Source organism: Biomphalaria glabrata, chromosome 18 (genome assembly GCF_947242115.1).
Source record: "Biomphalaria glabrata chromosome 18, xgBioGlab47.1, whole genome shotgun sequence".
Classification (NCBI taxonomy): domain Eukaryota; kingdom Metazoa; phylum Mollusca; class Gastropoda; family Planorbidae; genus Biomphalaria; species Biomphalaria glabrata.
The window spans coordinates 13092222-13116555 of record NC_074728.1 but is presented as its reverse complement, the minus strand read 5'-3'; the positions used below and the strand labels follow the sequence as shown (position 1 = coordinate 13116555).

The 24334-nt window shown below is 37.3% G+C and overlaps 1 protein-coding gene across 2 annotated transcripts in view; it reads left to right on the top strand.

Annotated features, from left to right (window-relative positions):
• The window catches only part of LOC106061922 (fasciclin-1-like), a 139860-nt gene that overhangs the window by 54597 nt on the left and 60929 nt on the right, over positions 1-24334 (top strand). Inside the window, exon 1 of one of the 2 annotated variants that reach the window (XM_056017271.1) lies at positions 15994-16225. The exons of the other annotated variant lie outside the window; for it this stretch is intronic. Coding sequence (XP_055873246.1) covers positions 16109-16225 — 117 coding nt within the window. The 5' untranslated portion in view covers positions 15994-16108. Of the gene's footprint in view, positions 1-15993; positions 16226-24334 lie in introns of those variants that run through there. 2 annotated transcript variants of the gene reach the window in all.

Here is a 24334-nt window from a genome sequence, read left to right as displayed (position 1 = left end):
TTAGCTTTACTTAGTTAGTTCAGTATTTGTGAGAATATATGCTTGAAAATCCATGCAGGAGCATTCTTCAAATATTCTTTGTGAGTCAAAGCATATTTTATTTCTCTCTTTTTTTTTCATCGAAAATAATCTCTCAACTGTTGCATTTTGTCCTGGAAAACTTCACAAATTTTGAGGAGCTCTGAGAAACAAGTTTGATTAAATCAGTTTTGTATATACACACCAAAGTTCATAAAGTAAAAAAATAAAAAAAAAGGTTACAAAGACAGTTTGCGTGGAAACACAAACTATAAATCGGCCCCCAAAGTGGTCCACCTAGGCAGGCTTCAATATTTTCAGAAAGAACATCCGAATGAAATTATATCAAAGACAAATGACAGATAAGAATAAAAAAAGGAGGTTGATAGATCATGTGTAGTGCCCGAACGGTCCAGCAGATCAAGGGATAGGTGAAAGTGAATGTAAAGTTAGATGTGAACATGGCCTAGTTCCCCTTTCAGACCTTGCGGTCTATAGGGCAAATGATGTAAAGTTCATCTGTTTTTGTGGCCTACGGTTAACGAGGGTGTCATGTAGCCAGCACAACGACCAACAGCCTTTTCTTTTCCCCAACTAATGTAAGGACCCATTAGAGCTGGGTGGACTCAGAGGCACCCAAAGATTCCGAAGTTGAAAATTCCAGTCTTCACCAGGATTCGAACCCGGGACCCCTCTTCGGAAGCCAAGCGCTTTACCGCTCAGCCACCACGCCTCCCCTGGCCTTACTGATGTCTTACAAGATCACTATCCGTTTTAAATTATAATTAACTTATAATACTAAATAGATTTTTTCATTGTAAAAAAAATAGTAAACATTTGTTTGTGTGTAAATGTATAACAGAACTTACATAACTTAACAATACAAATATAAAAACAAAAATCTTTTACAAAAAATCGTCTCCCCTAATTAAGAGTTAATAATTGTAAAATGGTGTATTTTAATGAAAAAAAACTGCTTGCATAAGTGATTTAAAAATTTTGATTTTTCGCTTTCAGAAAAAAAAAAAGTAGCCGTTGCATCAGAACTTTGAATGGTCTAAAATATTGTGATGTCGGATTCTCACTATCTTTTCTAGTTTACGAGATCTAAACGGGACGGACGGACAGACGGACGGACATTTCACACAAAACAAAAATCCTTTTTTTTTAAATAAAATAGTGTGACTAAAAGGGAAGAACTTCGCCCTTAAAACTATAGCTATCAATAATGTACAAGTTATTCGATAACAAACAAAATAATTAATTACCAATAATTGACTAATTGTGTTTTTTTTAAATTGATTCTTGTTTTGTTAGGTACAATAAATAATTGTTTAAAGTATTAAAGTGTAGATTAACTTCCTTATCCAAATCTGCCGCTGGACGACGGGGGATGGCATCGAGGAGCTTATGAAACCGGGACCGTCGAGATAATCAGTCCTGCGCGCTAACCACACGATCAGGCATTGCTGTTAACTTAATAACAAAATAATTGCCTATTATTGATAAAGAGATATATTACACATAACGGCATAACAACTACCAGATATGTACAATATGTCAGACGATCGATTTTAGATAATTTTTGGTACCGGTATTGATTTGTACTTGAAAAAAAAAAGAAAAGAACAAGGCATCGAGCTTGTACTTCGGCAACGTCTGCTCGTTGTCCCAGTACAGTTACCAACAGAGCTATCGGCATTTTCATTTAAATGGAACTAGAATGAGGATGTAGATAAACCTAAATTAAACTTCTGATTTAGCTCTTAAGATCTATATCTACTAGATCTAGATCTAAAATATAAATTTGGAATAATGTAGATGTAATTAAGATAAGATTTATGTAAAAAAAAATAAGCCTATATAATTTATTAATAGAGTGAATGCAATATTAGATTGAAAAATAGTAGATTAGTTTTAGTACTTTATAACATTGCAATATTGATCTAGACATTTTGAAAAAAAAAAATCTACACTTTAATTCTAGAAATTGAAATTATAGCTCCTGATCTAGTCTAAATCATGGATGTCTGGTCGTGCGGTTTGCGCGCTGGACTGTCGTTTGGATTTATCGATGGTCCCAGGTTCAAACCATGCCCGCTCCCATCCCCCGTCGTCCTGCGGGAGGTTTGGACTTCAACTCTGAAGGAACATCCGAAACATGTAAAACAACAAACATTCTAAACTAGAACAAGAAATTCTAGATCTAGAATCTACAAGGATTACAATTAAAATATAAATCTAAATCTAGTTTAAATTATCTAGCTCTAGTGTAAAAAAAACAACATCTAGATCTAGTGTAAAAAATATAGATTAGATCTGAATCTAGCTCTTAGGCCTATGTCTTTTTTTTAAAAATACAAGTTAGATTACGAGGTTTAATTAAAAAAAATACTATACCGAGTTGTTTTAGTATTTCATTTGAAGAATTTATTCCATATGACGTCAATGGAAAAAAAAATCCACTACGTCACACGGCCTAGTTAGACTAAAAAATGTCATTAATACGAGCAGCTTGTTGAGGGTTCATAGACATTGTTGCACCGAGTTTTTTAACATTACATTTAAAGAATTCATTCATATGACGTCAAAGAAAAAACATTCCAATACGTCACAATAGGCTGGTACCAAAAAAAATGTCTTTAATAACACAAGATGTTTAACGAGGGTTCATAGACTTTGGTGCACTGAGTTCTTATAGAATTTATTTAAAGAGGGTTAAAGCCGCATTTTTTAGCGCGTTTTGTCTGTCAGTCTGTCTGTCCGTCATATTAATTTAAAAAAAAAAACTAAAAGCTTTTGAAAATTTAATTAATCTTTAATTTTCATTTTGAAACGTCACAATATTTTAAAGTATGAACGCAATAGATTTAAGTATATATTGTTGTAAACTTGTTCCCCCCCCCCCCGACTGACCATTTGTTTTCCCACGTCAAAAATTTTTTTAGTCGTGCTTGTGCTTGGAAACTGACCTGAGGGGTGTGTTGATGTGTTAATAGAGGAGTAATGAGTTTGGATTTCTTGATTGAGGATTCTTTTCTATTGTGTTAGTGAATCGGGATATGTAAATTCGATTTGGAGATTGTGACATTATTTCTTTTTATCGGGGATATTAATTGATCATAGTTGGATTGTGCTTCTACAATCGGAGAGATACCAGCGATCCCTAGAGCACGGTTAGTTATTTTCTTTAGTTCAATCCCACGTCGTAACAATATAATAGTTTTTACGGATGTTTGTATAAATTGTAAGAGAAAAAGAGAATTTTAACCCTTAAAGTGCTGAGCTGTTTTACAATGAGTGCATACCAAATGGAATTACAATTTTGATGTTTAGAGGCTAATATACCACACGCATTTTAAGGGTTAAATAAATGTAATACCATTTATTAAATTTTTGGGATGGTCTCGTATAAAATTAGATGTACTACAGCCAAGTGGAGAGATTTTCATACCATACTTTGGTGTTTGGAAGTTGTTTTCCTAAAAAATCGAAACAAAATATTTACGATAATTAGCTTATGTAACGTTTTAGCTAGAAAATTAAATGTACTGTAAGAGAGAAGTGAAATTTTACATCAAAATAGAGTAAAAACATTTTTCATAAAAATCCAGAACAACATTTTTTCGTAAATGAAAAGATTATTTTTTTTATTAATTAGAAGTGGGATTTCAAATAGTTATTTGGCGTTAGTAGATTTTTAAATAAAATTCAGAAATTTTTGTCAACGATTTGTAAGAAAATGTAAGTAAAGTAGGTCGATTTCTTTTCAAAACAAAATCCGGAACATTCTTTATCCATTAAAAACTTTTGTTATGTTCAGCATTAAAATAAAATGTAAAATAAGCCTAAAAAGTGATTTTCAATAATCGTTTCTAGTAAATTACTTTCTTTGTTTAAAGATGAAAATATGGAACAATTTGATATCGATAATCAAACTTTAGTGACGTATTGTCAAAGAATATAAGTATAATATTAGTCAATTATGCAATTTCAAACAATCATTTGACATAATTCATTTTTTATAAAACAATATCCGGTACATTTTACAGTTAATGAAATTTAACTGTCAGTATAGAGATTTTGATTTAGCATTTATATGCTATTTACATAAAAAAAAACTTAGCAACATATTATTGATAATGTGTTTTTGCAACGTTTAAGCATGAGACCTAATATAGGTTAGAAGAGCAAACAAAAATTCGTTGGCGTTGATTAGTTTTGCACAAAAACACCCGGAACAATCAATTATAGATACTTAAAACTATTGAGATGTTACTGAAGGAACATTAAAAGGTAAATCATATTTTCAGAGTTAAGAGTTGTTTTTTTAAATCTAAACCTGACGGACAGACCAACCGACAGACAAAACGCACAAAAATAAGCCTCTTTTATTCTGATGGGGGCATTAAACAAAAAATAAATAAAATCTGATTATTTTTTTAATTTTGAGGGAACTCATTGCACAATGTCTTGCAGATGCTTGTCACGCTACTGCACGAAAGTCGCTGCATAAAAAGTCCATTTTAAAAAATGTGCGTGATATTTACAAACAAAGTGCATTCTTAGCCTTAATAAACAAACATAAATGTGTGGGTTTTTTTTAATTTAACAGCTATTGACCAGAAAAAAAACACCTTTAACTAATATTTATATTTGTTCAGAACATTTATTGTACTTGCTATACACTTTTACCATAGTGATACTGAAAATACACAAAAACTGCCTTTGTTTATTAACCTATTGTAACATTGCCTCACTTACATTTACGTAATTGTTTTAGAATTGGTGTATATTTATGAAAAAAAAAATCGCTTGCATAATTAATTTTATAAACTAAACGGTTTGTTTTTAGAAAACCAAAGTAGCACCAAAACTTTTCAAGCCGATTCGTATGTTGAAATAATATTTTTCATTTCTCTTCTAGTTTTCGAGATCTGAGTGTCACAGACGGACATTTTGCACAAACCTAATAGCGGCTTACGGGGCCGCTAAAATGTAACCAATTAGACAATAAATTAGCCTACTCGTATGTTGCATTTAGTTTTGTAGTAAAACTGTACACCATCTAATAGCGCCGCTTTCTTCAATAGGCGATGACGCCATTTGTAAGATTTTAATTTGTGCATTTATTTTTTTTGGCACTTCGTCGTGATTTGGATATGATGTCATTTAATCTCTTTGGCGTTTGGTGCATTCTCGAAATCTTGTACTTGAGAGTAACGCCATATTTCTGTGGTCCTGAATTCTTTCCTTTGCTTTACGTTACTGGACAGCCTTAGCGATTGCCTTGGATATATTGTTAATTAATGTTAACTGAACATCAAAAATATATAATCAAAATCACAATTTAGTGTTACATTCAGTCTATTGATAAAGAAATAGCAAACACCTACTATAAAAAGGATAAATAAATATTGATATTATATATAACATTGAGATAATGTTTCAAAAATCCTACATAAAAATAATTCAGGTTGATTTTTATATACATAGATTGATTACCTAGATCTTTCTAGATTATGTTACATAGGTTAGACATAGACTTATATTATATCTAGACTGGAAACTGGAAATAAATTCTTACCCGCTATTGATCGATTCACAGACCTATACATATATAGATCTAGATTTTTATGTACGTAAACGATTTTTTTCAGGCTCTAAGGGGAGTAACCCCAATCAATCTTTTCTGTCTTTGAAAAGTAATGATCTTTAGTTTTCAAAGTTTAGATATAATGAAAAATCAGCGGATCTTTTCCATGAACATCTCGTGACACAGTTGTAGGCCCACAGGTAACCATGGTTTCCAACACATAGTCTTTCTCAGCCTCATCTGTAAGGTATGCCCATGAAATATCCTTGTAACGTTCATCCACAACTACATCAGGTTTCGCTGGAAATAATTCACAACTGTTCAAGTCACTCTCACTGATATGGTCAGAAGTACAAATTTCTGTTAAGTTTAGATCTTGTAGCTAGGTTTCTGGGCATGAGCATTGTTTACGCAGGGCGCCGCCTATACAGTTCTTGTCAATCGCCTGGATGCAGTTGCCAAGTATAAAGTTCTCTCTTATGCCGCTGCCAAAGTTCAATTCGTTGTTTCTGTCACGGCCATTGTTGGGGCCCGTATTCGTAATTTCACCCTACGACATCCAAGGCAAGGAATCAATCACAAACAGTCTTAAGGCTTTCATGGTTCGAGTTCCCGTCAAAGATATTGACAGATAAACAGAGGTCTTTAAGGTCCACAGCAAAAAGCTTGGACGCAGACCCAACGTTGTCTTGATCTGTCCGGCTCATTGAGGTACTCGTTTCAGGTACACTAGGAACAAAAACTTCAGGCACATAACAGACTTCTCTTGTTTCTTCATTTGTCTCTTTCCTTTCGATTCGGCACATCCCGTTGAGATCGTCGCAGCAATCGTTGTCACGTTTCTCGTCTTGAAAGTCACCCCCGCCAGACTTGCTCACAACAGAGTCACAGACAGCGCTCCAATCCCCAGTGCCTCCATCACCACTGTTTGTGCAGCCACAGTCCTGACCAGGTAACTGCCCTTTCACTAACGAGTTTATTCCTTCTTTCACTTGCGACACAATTTTATCACTTTGGTCTATTTGGCCTTCTACGTGCAATAAACTTTCTTTTATGTTCCTACTCACGTTCCCCATCATGATCCTAATCGTGTTCATTTGTTCCTTAAATGCATCCCCACAGTCCTGGATCTTGCCAATGACATCAACAATCCCAGGTTCAATTTCAAATTTATAGGTCTCCGGATCTTCTACTTCATCGATCAGATCTTGCCGCAGACGAGCCGTGAGCCTTTCCCTGCTATCGACGGATTTTAAACCTTGGTTCCGAAGCTCTTGTTTTAGCTCTTTAATTACGAGCTGATGTAATAGCTTCAATGATGCCATAGAGATCGAATCCTACCTCCTCCCGTTGAGTTGCCTATAATCCCACTTCTGACATCAATGTAATAACTTAAGTGAGGCAACTCAACGAGGCACATATATGGTTATTTACAAGACATCACAGGTACACAAAACAACATCTTCTTTTAGCACAGTTTCTTCATATTGACTCAGGACTTGGACGAAAATCGTTCTTCTTTCTAATGATGACATCCTTTTAGGTCTAGTCTATCACAGTGCGCGCCTTCTTGCACTAGCCTGGATGGTGGTGCGCATTGCAGAGTTATAACAATATATAAGTCTATGACAACAACTTTACTTCTTTCAACTACTTTACAAAACAAAGCCTTGATCCAACTTTCTAAACAATTTTCACGACATTTTTTGTAGTGTGAAAAAAAATATCCATGTGTACATATAGTATATATAAGTCTATGCCGCAAACCTATATATACTATAATGAATATATTTATTTGCTCTATATTTACGATTTATTTAGGTATATGCTGTTTTACTATTACACACCAAGCATCAAATTTTAGAAAAACCCAGGTTCGTTTTTTTGTGCAATGCTATTCACTAAGACCGTATAGATCTAAATTACATCTCTTTATTAGTATAATAAAATGTTCATGTTAAAATCTGTATGAATGCGTTGGTAATATAGTAGATCTAGAACATATTATAAATGAGATTAGTAGATTTATGTTAATATATTAAGTGGAATAGATATATTGTTCTAGAATTTTAGAATCTACATTTTTTTGGCATCTCGTGCAGCACAGCAGACAAACTTACAAAAGCCGTCAAGTCGCAAGAGGTTCTGCGTATACCGTAGCCGTACTCATATCACTACATGGGCACATGTGATTCGTGAAACATTCAAATAAATAGTACACACTGCACTCATCATTAATCTACGGATTTAATGACATTGTCATTAAGTGGATTCTATATCTAGATCTACATTTCAGAAAGAATCTAGGTTAGAAATCTAGATTCTATCTTGAAACTATATTATTACTAGTCTAGATCTAGCCTACCAGGAAAAGTTAAACGGATCTTTACTTTTTTGTGGAACATGATAACAAGCCAACATATTTGTTTTGTAAAGTGTGGCTGTTTAAAAAAATAACAACATATTAACAGCACTATAAAACAAATATGACGGCATTCTTTGTTTGAGACGCGATTGTTAAACTACGTCTAGAGATAGGAGGATCAATGGGAATATTACAAAATGAGTCATTGGTAAAGCTGTCTACAATGTTGCTCACATTTTAAGTGGAGAAATAAAGCCAGTTTACGACGCGTAAAAAAAAAGGCGATATAATCATCCAATATGCTATTAATTAATGTTAGTACTAGATCCACAAGTTTCTAATACATTGTTTCAGATCAATTTCATTTCTTTTTTATACTTTTTTGGTCATGTGGCCTGCGACATGACTGTCTCAAATTAAAATGGCCCACAGGTAGAATTAGGTGGGGCATCGCTGCGCTAGACCATGACATTATGATGGCCAGATTCTCTGCCACTTTTGGTTTAGCAGGAATCGTCCTAAAGTGGCTTGGATCCTACCTGACTGAACGCACCCAAAGTGTCGTGGTTAATGGGACAGAGTCAACAAGCCTACTCTTGAAGTACGGGGTACCAGTGGCGTCACTTGGGTCGGTGTCACCCGTTGCGGTAAATAAGGGTGTCACTCCCTCCCAAGGAAAATAGTAATCTCCCCCTTAAATAACAATCAACTATTATTTTTGGTTTCTTTATATTGAATAATAAAACGGTAAGCTAATTAATTGATAAATTACACCCAAAAATAGTTTTCGATTCTATTTTAATTTTTTGTTTACATTTTATCAAAAGTGAATACATACATTTAAAATGTACAATTACTGATTTGAGAAACATTGAGCTGAAAATTTGTATTAGAGATTATTTAAGAGCTCCTAACGGAAAAGGTTTTAAATTATAGTAGTGTTTCTCATAAGCTTCCGAAAAGGCAAACCAAGCTATACATCCTTCATTTTCCTATTCTGTTACATTTTAACATATTCAGTGATTGGAACACCTTTGAAAAAAGTTTAGGAAATTTTGCACACCCCCATTTTGAACTGGCCTGTCGCGGCAACTTAAAAAAAGATGTTGTTAAATTTAAAAAAATGATGTAGAATCATTTTATTTCATATTTTCGTTAATTAATGTTGTATTACATAATAATTACACTGTATAAGCTTTACTGCACACATGCACACAAAATGCATGCAAGGCACTATTGTTTGTATATAGATGAGAGGAGAAAGCATTTTTGCAGATGCTTTATAACTGGGTCCAGGCAGTCTGAGAATTCTATAATAGATAACTGCTTTACTGGTATTGTAATAGCTTATCTCTCAAACAACTATAAAGAATAAATGTATTTGAAAATCAAAACATGCTTGAGTTTTGGAAATACTACAAAAGTATGAGCTACACCTCAGTTCATTTCACTGTTTATTAAACTTTGCTCATGAAGTCCTCCAAAAATGCTTTGAAAAGTAATTGAGAGAAAGCTGCTGAATCTCTGCTGAGTTCATCAGCAAGAACAACCAGATGAGGAGCAATGCTTAGAGGAATAGAATGCCAAGCCATAAAACTGCATATTGAGGCTTCCTAAATCCTTATGTGACTCTTTTTCATGCTGAAACAAGTTGTTTACAAGAAGTGGATTTCTACCCCACTGGGCTTTTAAAGCATTAGTAATGATTAGTTATTAGATATAGAAAAAACTTTTATATTTCTCACTATAAATCTAGATCTATCTATAATCTAAATCTACTTAAATCTAATAATTTGAATCTACATCTCTAGTGACTCTAGAACCAATATATTATTTTTAGATCTATATTCTATCAGACTTATACTCAGTGGCGTCACTAGGCAGGTGAGAGGGGTTCGGGCCGCACCGGGTGACACCCACCAGGGGGTGACACCCAAGTGGGGAAAATGCACTTTAAAAAAAAAAATTACTGCCTCGAATTTCTCTCACAACTGAGTATCAACAGGTCCCAACCCTTCTTAATTTAATTCTATTTGACTTTATTATGTGTTGTAGACGCAAGGAGAAAGCGTTTATGAAGCTCAGAAATGTAGAAAAACGCTTAGCGCCCGTGGCTTCGCCCCGGACAACTTTGAGTGAATTTAAGGCACTCCCCTAAACATCTTATCTGACTAGTTGAGGGGTGAACATAACATTTTTTGATGCAATATGCATTCGACGCTTAGTTCTGCAAGCTTTCTCCAAGGAAATCAATCTAAGGCGACTTTCACAGCCACTTCTCAGCAGGTGCCCACGAAATTCAGGACTTCTACAAAGGTTTGGCTTTCATGTTAAGGCTGACTTTGGTAAACGTTTTTCGTCTTGTCTCATCATATGTCTCACAAATGTCAATTGACGTTCAATCGCCACTTCACTTAGACAGGGAATGCATGTGAACGAAAAGATTTCTCTATTGGTAAAATTATCTCGGGAGGATTCGTAGGATCCTTCTCAGCCATCACTTCTCAGCCTCTTTTCAACCTTCCACGCCTTGAAGCGTAGATGGCCGTTGGGACAATGATTGTATTGAGTAGGTGGATTTTAATCTCCAGGCTAAATGATTTGTTTGTTCAGATAAGCCGCACTTATTGAAAGACGGCCCCTGCTTTCCAATCCGACATGCAACACCATGATATATATCTCCATCACTAGAGATAACACTGCCTAAATATGTTAACTTTACTATTTGTTAAAGATATGTATGGCCAATGTTAATCGGGAACTGGATAACCTGCACCGTATATGTATAACTTTGTGGTCTTCTTTATTGGTCATCTCGTGTATACATTTAATTGTATTTCAAAGTAATGCTATGTCGCCTGCAAAATCCTAATTGGTTTTGGGAATCCGAAACAGCCTGTTTAATGACATCGTCGATGGCTACAAGAAAGAGAAATGGGGATAAGATACACGCTAATCTCATATCTGTATCGATGCTGAAGAGTTCCACCGTCTGTTGTGAGACAACAGCTTGATTTGCTTTAGACAGATTGCTTAATCTGGACAAATAGTTGCAAGATGCCATACTCTCTGGCTATTTTCCAGAGTGATTCCGATGGACGCTATCAAACGTATTTTCTTTTAATCTACAAAACTGAATTTGTGTCCTTTGTTGGTATTCTAGGCTTTTTTCGACGAAGTTACGCAGGACGTAAACCAGTTCAGTGCTTGGTTTGCCTTTTTGGAAGCAGCTGAGAAACACTAGTATAATTTAAGACCTTTTCCTTAAGGAGCTCTTAAATAATCACTAGTAAAAAATATGTTCAACTCAAGGTTTCTCAATTCTATGATAGTACATTTTTAATTTATACAATAACATTTGCTAAAATGTGAAAAACAACATTTTAAAATATAATCGAAACCATTTTTCGAGTATAAAGAATTACATTTTTTGGGGGTGGGGGTGGAGTGTGACACCCCGAGCTTACCGCACCGGGTGACAACGACCCTAGTGACGCCACTGCTTATACTCAGTAACTCACTAGTCACTAGTCATATAAAGTAGACATACGATGATACATCTATAATTCTATACATTAAAATCTATAGTATAGAGTCTAGATGGCTGGTAGGTCTACTAGATCTAGATCTTATAGATCTATATGTCTAACTGTAATACCATTTGAACTCGTGGAAGTCGGCAGGCAGGGTTCAAATTAGAAAAATCTAGGGGCCATCGTATTGTTACGATCTTCTCTATCAGGCCTTCTGTAAACACTGCCCATCAACAAAACACATCTAAAACATCAACTTGACAACAAGAGCTTCAATAAACGAAGTGGCGGTTTATTTACAATTACATCAACAACAGCCAATAAACACAATTGGCTACAGTAACTTCAAATGCTTTGCTACACTACAGAACTGCCCAACTAATCACTACAAGTCTCTCTAGCTCGTACAGCTACATTTTCGAGGACTCACTTCCTAGCACACAGTCCGTACTGCTTGCTGTCCTGGATTCTACTGTCCTTTCTAACACACTGTCTCTCGTCTGTAAAGGCTTTGTGGTCACATGACCATAACATTGGTCATATTGCGTGCATTAGTAGTAATGTCCCTTGTTCACCAGCCCTTGACCTGTGTGACTGGCCTGAATCGTGTGTGTCAGTAGGCCGCACACACATTAACCCTTTCAGTCCGCCACTAGGGTTATATCAGTATCAACAGAGTAAAAAAATTAATAGCGCATAGCGCCCGAGCTTCATGATACGCTGATATTTTTAGAACAGAACCTTTCAAGATAGCAAGCAGCCATTGAAGTCTAGACGCTCTAGATCAGTGATGCCCAAAATACGGCCCGCGGGCCAAATCCGGCCCGCGACGTGGTTCCATCTGGCCCGCCGAAATGTCGGCACAACGTATATAAAATCAGCTACCCGCCCCCCCCCCCCCTTAAGAAAAGGTTTAAAAATGTCTCTTTTCCTACGTTAGGGCCCTCAATTTTTCTCCGATGATTGGTACCATGACTAACATTTGTGCGTTTATGAGACTCTTAATGTAGAATTCATCATAAACATAAAAAAACAAAAAAAAAACAACAACTTTAAAGTGTAGCTGTTTTTTTTTTTAAAGAAACGCGATTATAAAACAAATTTGACGTCATTGAATAAAAAAAAAGATTGTTAAACTACGTCTAGAGATTGGAAGATTAATGTTAATATTTACCAAAATAAAGCTAGCTACAGTGTTGCTCATATTTTTAGTAAAGAAATGAAGCCGTTTTCTGACGCATGAGATAATACTATCCCATTAATGAATATAAGTGCTAGATCCAGGGGGTTTCTAATCAAATAGTTTCAGGTCAATTTCATTTCATTTTTTGTACCTTTCCTTTATGTGGCCCGCGACACCAGTGTCGGAAATTAAAATGGCCCGCAGGTCGATTTATGTTGGGCATCACTGCTCTAGATCAAAAATATTGTTACGATTCTTTCCTAATCAGGCCTTCTGTAAACAATGCTAAACATACAACAACACATCAAGAACTTGACAAGAGCTCTGGTTAATCTGGTACTTTACCTGGAAAGGAATAAAGTGATCTCAAACTACCAGTGCGGATTCCGGCAGGGGCGGACAACAACTGACCACCTGGTAAGGCTGGAAGCTTATATTAGAAATGCATTACTCAGAAGAGAACATCTAGTAGCTGTATTCTTCGATATAGAAAAGGCCTATGACACAACCTGGAAACATGGGATTCTACGTGACCTGGCGCTTATGGGGCTTAAGGGACACCTCCCCCGTTTTGTGGAGGAATTCCTGAAAGATCGAAAATTTCAGGTTCGAGTGGGCAACTCCGCTTCTGACACTCATGACCAGGAAATGGGTGTACCCCAGGGCAGCATTCTGTCAGTCACCCTGTTCAACATTAAAATAAATAGCATCATAAATGCGCTGTCCCCTGGCATAGAGTGCTCTTTGTATGTTGATGACTTTGTCATTCTCACTTATGGGAAAAACATGAACACCTTAGAAAGAAAATTACAGTTATGTTTAAACAAAATTCAGGGTTGGGCAAACTATAATGGTTTCAAATTCTCAGACTCCAAAACAGTTAGTATGCATTTTTGTAATCTAAGGGGACTCCACCCAGACCCTGAACTATTTATACACAAAAAGAAGATCCCTGTCGTGAAAACTACAAAATTTTTAGGCCTCACCTTAGATTCCAAATTTAATTTTCTCCCCCACATTAAGGAACTTAAGAAGAAATGCCAAAAGTCATTAAACATACTAAGAGTACTCAGCCATACGGACTGGGGAGCTGACAGAGATACCTTGCTGCTGCTCTATCGGAGTCTAATTCGATCCAAGCTAGACTACGGATCCATAATATATGGAGCAGCAAGGAAGTCGTACCTAAAAATACTGGAACCAATACAAAATGCTGCCCTGCGTCTCTGTCTCGGCGCGTTTCGTACATCACCTATCCCAAGTCTCCATGTGGAGGCTGGAGAACTCCCCATGGATATAAGAATGAAAAAGCTTGCAATGCAGTATATAGTCAAGCTAAAATCCAACCCCACGAACCCTGCTTTTGACTCCATATTTAACCCCACAGAGGTAGAATGATACAATCGAAGGCCTAACGTCATACAGCCGTTGGGCCTTCGAATGAGAGAACCCATCCAAAATTTAACCCCACCCATTGACCAAATCTCTAAAATAGAAACCCCTCAGAACCCTCCTTGGCTAATGAATAAACCCAAATTAAATTTATCCCTCCTCAATTTCAAAAAAGAAAATACAGACCCAAGCATACTACAAGTCCACTTTAGGGAACTGCAGGAGAGCTACAGAGATTGTGGCACCATCTACACAGACGGATCCAAAATGGAGGGAAAGGTCGCGTGTGCCTGCTCCTTTCGGAACAAAACAATCTCCCGTAGACTCCCCGATGGCTGCTCCATCTTTACGGCCGAATTGCACGCAATATTGCTTGCACTTATGGCCGTAAAAGCATCAGAAAGGAGGAAATTTATAATCTGCTCCGACTCCAAATCTGCATTGCAAGCTTTGGGGCGGATGAAGACTGACATCCCATTGGTACATAAGAGCCTGAAGCTGTTGGAGCAAATAACAGCCGACCGTAGGGATGTCACCGTCATCTGGGTCCCCAGACAGAGAAGCAAAGAGAGCCCTAAATCATGCGGTGTCAGGAACCCAAATTCCCTACTCGGACCTGAGACAAAGTATTGCCTCTGCCACCTATCGAGAGTGGCAGAACCGATGGGAGGCTGAGACTCACAGTAAACTCAGGCAGATTGTGGCGGATGTCAGGTGGCGGCCCACATCTAAGGGTCTGACAAGGCGTGGTAGCACGACCATGTCCAGACTTAGGATTGGCCACACCTACATCACGCACTCTTTTGTACTGAAGAAAGAGGAGCCCCCACTTTGTGAGTACTGTGACTCTCGCCTCACCGTGGAACATATCCTCGTTGATTGCCCCAGATACCAGGATGTCAGAGCGAAATATTTTAGAATCACTAATTTAAATACACTATTTGATAATGTTGACCCTGGGAAGGTACTGGGCTTTATCCGGGAAGTGGGGCTATCTACGAAGATCTGATTTATGAATTTGTGAACATGCACTATTTACATTAGATTTTTACCAAATATTTAAATTTTTACTACCTTGACTATTTTAACTGTGAATAGACCTTGATTTTAATGATATGACTGTATAGAATCTGGCCCTGTTGTTTAGAGAGAGAGTAGTCCTTAAGGAACTGCAGGCACGACATGGCCTAAATTCTGCCGATGTGCCTCAAATCAAACAATCAAACAAACATAATCTGGTACTTTAATAATGAGTGAATAAGTAGAAGACAGCCAATACTAGACTATCGCAACATATCAACTACTAAAATGTTACACTGTACATCACCGTACTAAACTCTACTGTCTCTATCTCTTCCTGGACTCGTACATAACAACTGAGGACTTGAACTGCCGCTTTCTTACACACTGTGTCTCTGGTTCACGCAGGCTTTTGATCACATGACCATAATGCGGGTCATATCTGTGTACTAGCAGTACTGTCCCTTGTCCATCGACAGCCATTGCCCTGAGTGATGTGCCTGAGTTCACGTGTGTCAGCTGAACCTACAGTTAACCCTCTCGCGCCGCCAATAGGGTTATAACAGTATTTCAAATTAAAGAAACTAGATATCTTATCTAGACTGATTCAAACCACTCTAGTCACGAGTCTAGACCGAGACTTAAGACAATATGGTAACACGAGATCTTTTTTAAAAATAGAACTTATAACTGTGTCAAAAGACCGGATGTGCGCATGTTAATTTTATTTCGCATTCTTCCGAAAATGAAAAAATTATTATAACTGGATTTTTTTTTCATGAAAAAAAAATTGAAAAAGATAATCACAAAACATTTCGGGAAAATTTCGGATTTTTTTTGGTAGAAAATCGGATCAGATGAAATTTTCGGAAAATTCCCATCCCTGCATATCTAATGCATTTGAGAACTTTAACTAGGCTATAAGCAGCCAGAAGTTTAGACCTGTGCCACCTGGGCTGGGTGACAACAAAGTTGACAGATGAGCGTTTACCTTTTCTAAAATGGCGACGCTCTTTTATTTCCTATCGTTGTCAGCGACAGTTTCAACTGTTTACGGGCAAGCGGTAAACCAGGGAAACACTGCATTTGACGCATTGGATGGTTTAGGGTGTTCCCAGGTAGACCTTTGTGTTCTTTTTGTTTTATAATTTAGATATATCCACTTTGAAACTTAGATTGAACGAGATGAATTGAATTTTTTATTGAATGATAGTTAAGCACACTTCCGCATATTCAAATGGTGTGTTTACTCATCAAGATATATACTTTATATAGTCACTAATATAGTGACTAGATCTAGATGATACTATTGTAATATAGATCTTTAAATTAGATGTAGTTATCTAGGGGGTTATTTGTTCTGTACTAGATCTATAACTCTCAATTATATTAGATCTCTATAGGATTAGATCAATTTTAAGCATACAATAAGTACAAGATTATGAAGATACAGAAATTTAAAAAAAGAGAATAAGTTGAATTACAGAAATGGGAATCAAATTGGAGCATGTCTTTCCACCCAGAAAAAATATCATTTATGTCAACTTATGAAGAGTAACAAAAAAGGCTAAAACAAATTAATTCCACTTATTTTATTCATATCACCTCGTTCTATCCAATTATAGATTATGCATCCTCTGTTTTTTATTGAATGATAGTTAAGCACACTTCCGCATATTCAAATGGTGTGTTTACTCATCAAGATATATTGTAATATAGATCTTTAAATTAGATGTTGTCATTTTGGGGGCTATTTGTTCTGTACTAGAGCTAAAAGTATAACTCTCAATTATGTTATAGGATAAGGATTAGTGTTGTGAACTTCTTACTTGGATTATACCTGACACATAACATACTTCTTTCAATAATTCAAAGAGAAATGAATTAACAACAAAATATCTCATTTGTTGCTGCGTTTGAAATTCTTCAGTTGTTGTTGGTTGGTCGATGTCATCAGCTTCTTGTGTTTGCTCCCAGTTAAAAAATTGTTTCCATCTATCGATCTGAGCCTCACTGGGAAACTCTATATTTGGTACAGTCCCTATCACCACTTCAAACGACCATTCTCAACAACTATAGCTTCAACCTTGTTATTGAAATAAGGAGAGTTAATGTGTAGTATAGCTGTTGGGTAGCTCTTTATTTGCCCTCCGAAACCTTGTACTCTGCATTGTCTCTTAGTGTATTGGTGGGGTCTCATAAGTTTAGCTAAGAGTACACATTTGGTGGCCCCAGTATCGCGTATGGCGTGGATAAGATAGTCATTAGCTATAGCTGGACATACGTACGGTGAAAGACTAACCGACAAGCCTCCAACATGGGCTACAACATCATTCTTGTAGTATTCTGTTCTCCGGGCGTCTCGAAAATACTTCAATTTCTTGAGTATCATTTTTCTGTAATATTTCTCCTGGGTGTGCCGCTACGTAAGTTTTGCACAGTTTAATAACGATCTCCACATTACTCGGTTTTCTTTCTTGTAGGAAAGCAAAAAGATTCTTCCCAGCTGTTGATATAATTTTGTCCACGATGATAAACTGCTTTAGATTCTCGAATGATTCTTCAATTCCTGACGCTTGAAACCATTTTTCCAAAGTTATTTTCACATCAGAAACAAATTGCTTCATGTTGCCGTCTGATGGTGGTTTTAGCTCATGAAACTTCTGTCGGTAGTCGTCCTCGCTGTATTGATAGAAATCAAGTAATGTTTTCTTAAGGGTCGAATAGTTTGCTACTTCATCATCGCTTAGGACTTGTAATGCATCAAGGGCCTTTCCTCCGACCAAACTGAGAAGTTGTATGGCCCATTCGTGTTGTGGTTCCTTTTCAAGTTTCATCAGCATTTCGAATCTGTTGATAAACGCATCCGTGTTATCCGTGCCTCCCACACATTTTTGTCTTTTTGTTTGGGACTTATTTCTTTCCCTCGTGTCTCTATCTCCTTGATCATCAATAGTCTTTCCTTTACTCTCTTTTCCAATTGGAGCGATTCTGGCTTTCGATTCTTCATCATCTATTTTTATTTTGGCTGCTACTTGTTCCTCTTCTAGTTTCCATTTAAATCTCATCTTTTCTTCCTGCATTGCCATCTTTTGTTCTTCTACTTTCGCCCTTTCTCTTCTTTCTTTCTCTTCTACTTTCGCCCTTTCTCTCCTTTCTTTCTCTTTTACTTTCGCCCTTTCTCTCCTTTCTTTCTCTTTTACTTTCGCCCTTTCTCTCCTTTCTTTCTCTTCTACTTTAGCCCTTTCTCTCCTTTCTTTCTCTTTTACTTTCGCCCTTTCTCTCCTTTCTTCCTCTTTTACTTTCGCCTTTTCTCTCCTTTCTTTCTCTTCTACTTTCGCCCTTTCTCTCCTTTCTTTCTCTTCTACTTTCGCCCTTTCTCTCTTTTCTTTCTGTTCTACTTTCGCCCTTTCTCTCCTTTCTTTCTCTTCTACTTTCGCCCTTTCTCTCCTTTCTTCCTCTTCTACTTTCGCCCTTTCTCTCCTTTCTTTCTCTTCTACTTTCGCCTTTTCTCTCCTTTCTTCCTCTTCTACTTTCGCCCTTTCTCTCCTTTCTTCCTCTTTTACTTTCGCCTATTCTCTCCTTTCTTCCTCTTCTACTTTAGCCCTTTCTCTCCTTTCTTCCTCTTCTACTTTCGCCTTTTCTCTCCTTTCTTCCTCTTCTACTTTCGCCCTTTCTCTCCTTTCTTCCTCTTCTACTTTCGCCCTTTCTCTCCTTTCTTCCTCTTCTACTTTAGCCCTTTCTCTCCTTTCTTCCTCTTCTACTTTCGCCCTTTCTCTCCTTTCTTCCTCTTCTACTTTCGCCTATTCTCTCCTTTCTTCCTCTTCTACTTTCGCCCTTTCTCTCCTTTCTTCCTCTTTTACTTTCGCCTATTCTCTCCTTTCTTCCTCTTCTACTTTAGCCCTTTCTCTCCTTTCTTCCTCTTCTACTTTCGCCTTTTCTCTCCTTTCTTCCTCTTCTACTTTCGCCCTTTCTCTCCTTTCTCCCATTCTAGTATCTCTCTCCTCGTTCTGTCTTATGATTTTAGGAACCCACTAGTCCAATTCTTCTCTCTTGTAGCCAAGACTCTTCCTGTTTCGTATAGTTTTAATAGGTCGCTGTATGCTCTTTCAGCAATCGTATGGACGTAGGTTTGTTCTAAGAATAGTCTTAGTTAATAGTGAATTAGTTTCAGTTTTTCCGGTTCTTTATTTCACGGCGTATTTCAATTCAGCCAGAAGATAATAGGTAAACAACTCTCCTAGTTCATGTCAAAGGTTTGACACGTCAATAGTACTAGTATAATCAATAGTTCACCTGTCAAATTGTTAACATACTTGCTGCTCCACCATTGTTGTGAACTCCTTACTTGGATTATACCTGACACATGACATACTTCTTTCAATAATTCAAAGACACGGCAGAAATGAATTTTAACCACAAAATTTAACTTAAATAAAAGTAATCGGGATAACTGTAGTTGTAGACAACGCATCAAATGTCAACTAGTAAATATATACATTGTCAGAAGGTTCATTTCTTAGCTTGTCTTGTCTTGGCTCGCTAGGGGTATGAATACTCATTTACACTTATTAATACTTGCTTAGTTACTCACATAAGAACAATTACTACTAGATACACTGAAACTCCAACTATAGATCTAGATTATAGATATACTACTATTGTAATTCCAATTCCAATGAATTTTATAAAATCTAACAGTCTTGTCAGTGGCGTAGCAAGGTATCCGTGGGCCCGGGTTCAAGAACATCTTGGTGGGCCCCCCTCCAGCCAATAAGACAAATTTAGTGTGTGACAAAAAATGAGTAATGCAAAGACATTCCAATGTAAAGATTGTACCTTTTTTAAAAAAAATAAGTTATTCGAATGGATGGTTTTAAGGTCATACGATGTGAATGAGTTGGCATTGCATCATATTAGTTTCAAAATCAACCACCGCAAGAAAAGAAAAAATAAACAAACAAAAAACTTCGAATGGATGGTTTTGAGGTCATATGATGTGAATGTTTGGGCATTAGCATCGTATTTGTTTCAAAATCAACCACCGCAAGAAAACAAAGAAACAAACAAACTTTGAATGGATGGTTTTGAGGTCATACGATGAGAATGTATGGGCATTGGCATCGTATTGGTTTCAAAATCAATCATGGCTGGAATTCGCTATCAGAATAGTTTAAATAGGCACTCGCTGAACCTCCAAGAAAACATTTAACATCTATATTTCATTTAGTATGGGGATCTAACCCATGACTTGTGTGAAAGCTAAATGGGAGATGGCATAAACACGGCTTGGTGTTGGGCCGAATTGATGTTGGAAATCAAGTGCCAGTGCTTCTTGTGACTGAATTAGAGACAGTATTATAAGCGCACATTCTTAAAAGCACGGGATAAAACGATATTATTAATTAATATCTATTCATTTTAAGACACATTATGAAGTAATATATAAGCATGTAGTTTAAATATTGGACTATTAGTGTTAAGTTAAATTTTAATTTAGGTTATGGCCAGAGACTGTAGATGTATACGACGTAACCACTGCCTGCTACATTTATCACACCATTACTGCAATGACTATAGGACTTAACCACTGTCATATACACAAGTAAATATCACTCCAGTACTGCGAGGACAATAGGACGTAACCACTGCCTGCTACACAAGTAAATATCATACCAGTACTGCGAGGATTATAGGACGTAACCACTGCCTGCTACACAAGTAAATATCACACCAGTACTCCGGGTTCAAGAACATCTTGATGGGCTCCTCTCCGGCCAATTAAGACAAATTTAGTGTGTGACAAAAAAATGAGTAAACTAAATGTAAAGACATTCCAATGTAAAGATCGTACCTTTTTCTTAAAAAAGTAATTATGTCATAACGTTTGATTTAGTTAGGATTGCATATAAGTAATAGTGTCTTAAAAGTCAATGTTTTTACAGCTTTTTAACAGAAATAAACAACTCAAAAGTGTTTCAAATGAACAAACAAATGTTCTTCCAAAGTTATAACGTGGGCTCCAACTGGTCTTGAGGTATGGGCCCTAGCGTAATGAGCTCCTTCGAGCCATGGTTGCTACGCCACATCTGTGGGCCCCTATTGCTTGTGGGCCCGGTTTCATTGAACCCCTTTTGCGCCATGGATGCTACGCCACTGAGTCTTGTATCTTACAGACCATACAAATTTGCATGAAATTTTCTATAAGCTTTCCATTAACTCCCAGACGCTTGCTAAGAATGGCTTTGGACAGATTCGCATTCTTCGGAAAGCTATAGTGAAAAATCACAAGATTTTATTAAAACTTTGTATTTTATTTTCGGTAGTTCCCCAAAATAGCAAAAGTTTACATATAAAGCATTTAAAAAATTATGGCAAATTTTGTATTAGTAAAGTAATTTTTTATTTTTTTTTTGATAGAGAAAGATAGAGAGAGAAAGAGAGAGAGAGCAAGAGAGAGAAAGGAATGGTGTACTTTATAAACTTTATACAAATTATCCTAATATCATTAAAAAGATAAAACTAGATCTATTGTAATTTAGACCTGAAACCACTGGCGGATCCAGGGGGAGCGGTAGGGGCGATCGCCCCCCCCCTTCCGACCGACCCACTCCCAAGGGGGGGGGCAGACTAATTTTAGTATAGAATTCACACAATTTGTATACGAATTAATTACTTATGTTATTAATATTGTAACGAATCTCACTATCCAGGCTCTCTGCAAACTGCAACATACACCACCAACTTAAAGAACTTGACAACTCAGGGCTCCAAAGTAACGTAACACTTTAATAGTTGAATAAATAACAGCCAATACTGTACAATTGGCAACACGTACACTGTACAAATATCTCTCCGATAGCACCGTACCGCCGTATCAACTCTTGCACTGGCCTCTACGTCTCGTTCCGGGCTTGCACTTAACAGTACTCCGTACAGAACCACACCGTAGAACTGTGCCATAGTCGACCGTGTTCGAACCCCTGTCGTGAACCCTGTTGACTGAGACACCTCCGCTCTTTATATAGGGTCCCTACTAGCCTTCTCGAACCGGACAGAACGCCGCTCGACGTTTCTAGGTGGTCAGATGACTACAACTCTCGTGACGCTCCTGAGCTCTGTTCACAACGTCGATCCTTCCCGAACCGTCATGTTGACACTCGTCTCGTCTGACCATCGTAACTCGTCACGGTTGACCACTCGTCTAGCTGGCACCAGGGCGATTTGCGTCGGCTGACTACACTCACACCACTTCCCCATCTGTGCCACCACAAGGTTTATAACAATATATACTAATTATTTATATTTAACCTATTTTTAGATAATTTCGCCCCCCCCCTCCCAGTATGTTGGCCGATTTGGTAGGGTCGGTAGGGGGCGATGGTATCAATCCATCTTCCCCCCAATAAACTTTCGAGTGTGGAGACGGTCCAATTTATTTGTAGAAATCAGAGCTTGCTAAAAGAGAATCAATTAAATATCTAAATGATTAAAACTTGTTATTGATATTTTAACCGATCTTTATATTATGTTTGCTAATTTGGCAGGGAGGGGGCGAAACAGGAACATAGAGGTAGAGAGCTGAAGGATGAGCGGAAACAAAGAGGCGCTTATGGAGCGTCTTAGGCAGAGCATGATAGATGAAGAACAGGACCCGGAGACCTATGAGTTTGAAATACAACCGACAATGATGGAGCTTTGGAACATGATACAAGAACAAGGCAAAACAAATACTAACATAGGAAACTCAATAAAGGAAGACATGAAATCATTAAAGGATTAACGCAGAGGTATCGACAAAAACGGCACCGAAGGAAAATTCATAAACTTCTTATCAAGATGAAAGAAAGTCTTTCGATGGAAGAATATAACAAGGCTGAGAAATTAATTTTGGAATTTATGGACATTATGCCCAATGACGAGAATGACTGCGGGAGGAAAAACATTGTACAGCACCGTATTGATACAGGAAATGCCAGATCCATTCGACAACCACCATATCGTCTACCGCTGGCAAAACAGCTCTCGAAATGCTGGAACGTATTGTGACAGGTTTTCGCATGTGACGTGTGTATGGCTGGTTTAATGTCTAGGGGATGATTATTTATGAAGCACACACCAACCTATCAGCATATAAATCGGGAGCAGGCACGCAACGATACAAGCAATGAAAGAGAGATACAATGTTAAAAATTGAAGAACATTTATTTACATAAATATTTACATAGAAGAATAAAAAGGGGGAGGGTTTGCATCTCTCTAATCAATACTATATTTAATCATCACTTAATAAGAGAGTATGTCACTTTGTCTTCTGAACTTAGCTGGTTGTCCTGCTTGGGTCGCAGCTGGCTGTGTCCTAGCTTGAGGTTCTGCAGCTGGAGGTGGCACTCTGGTGGGTAGAGGGACGCCGGTGATACAGTTTGTGACAAGTCTAAAAGCTTGCTGTCCGAGTCACTCAAATTTATCCCAGCATTAATCATTATTTATTATTATTATTTTTTTATTTTCATTATTTCCCCGTCCTATCCCCACTTTCTTCACCCGCCCCACCTTTACCTCTCCAGGCTAGACTTAGTCGACCACCTTGGGACAACTAGACCAAGGCTTTCACTTATCTCCCTTGACCGGGGTAAAGATAAACACACAGTCTCTTTGATGTCTGACGGTCGCAGTGGACGCCACCTTTGGGAGGACTGCGAGTCAATCTTTCTTCCCCCCCCCCTTTCTCTCACGTCTCTCTTTGACCTAGGAGATCACTCGGACCAACACCCCTCTCGACGCTCCAAGGTGCGGCTCCCATCTCAAGTCTAATTCACCCACGTGTAAGATAAATCTTAAGCCTAGGACATTTTCTGTTTCCGCCCACATTTTCCAGGCCTATATAAAGTAGATCCAAATCAAATCAGACCCTCTTATTTCTCATTCTATCTGAGCAATCGAGTCTGGACTACTTCACACATTCTCCCTCCTAGAGGAATACCTGATGGTAAGCCGAACTTAATCACAAGTTCCATCTTAATTAGTCTGTGTATATTTCTCACAGGACACTATTGTGTGTATTTTATTATTTCATTTATATCTAAATTAGTGTATTGTGTATTTCTCACTGTCGTAAGTAGAAAACATAAACATGGCATAAGATCGTTGACGCAACCATGTATATCTTATTTTATTTCCTTTATCTAGGCAGACTGCCTTGATAATTTTACTAGCGTATTAATACT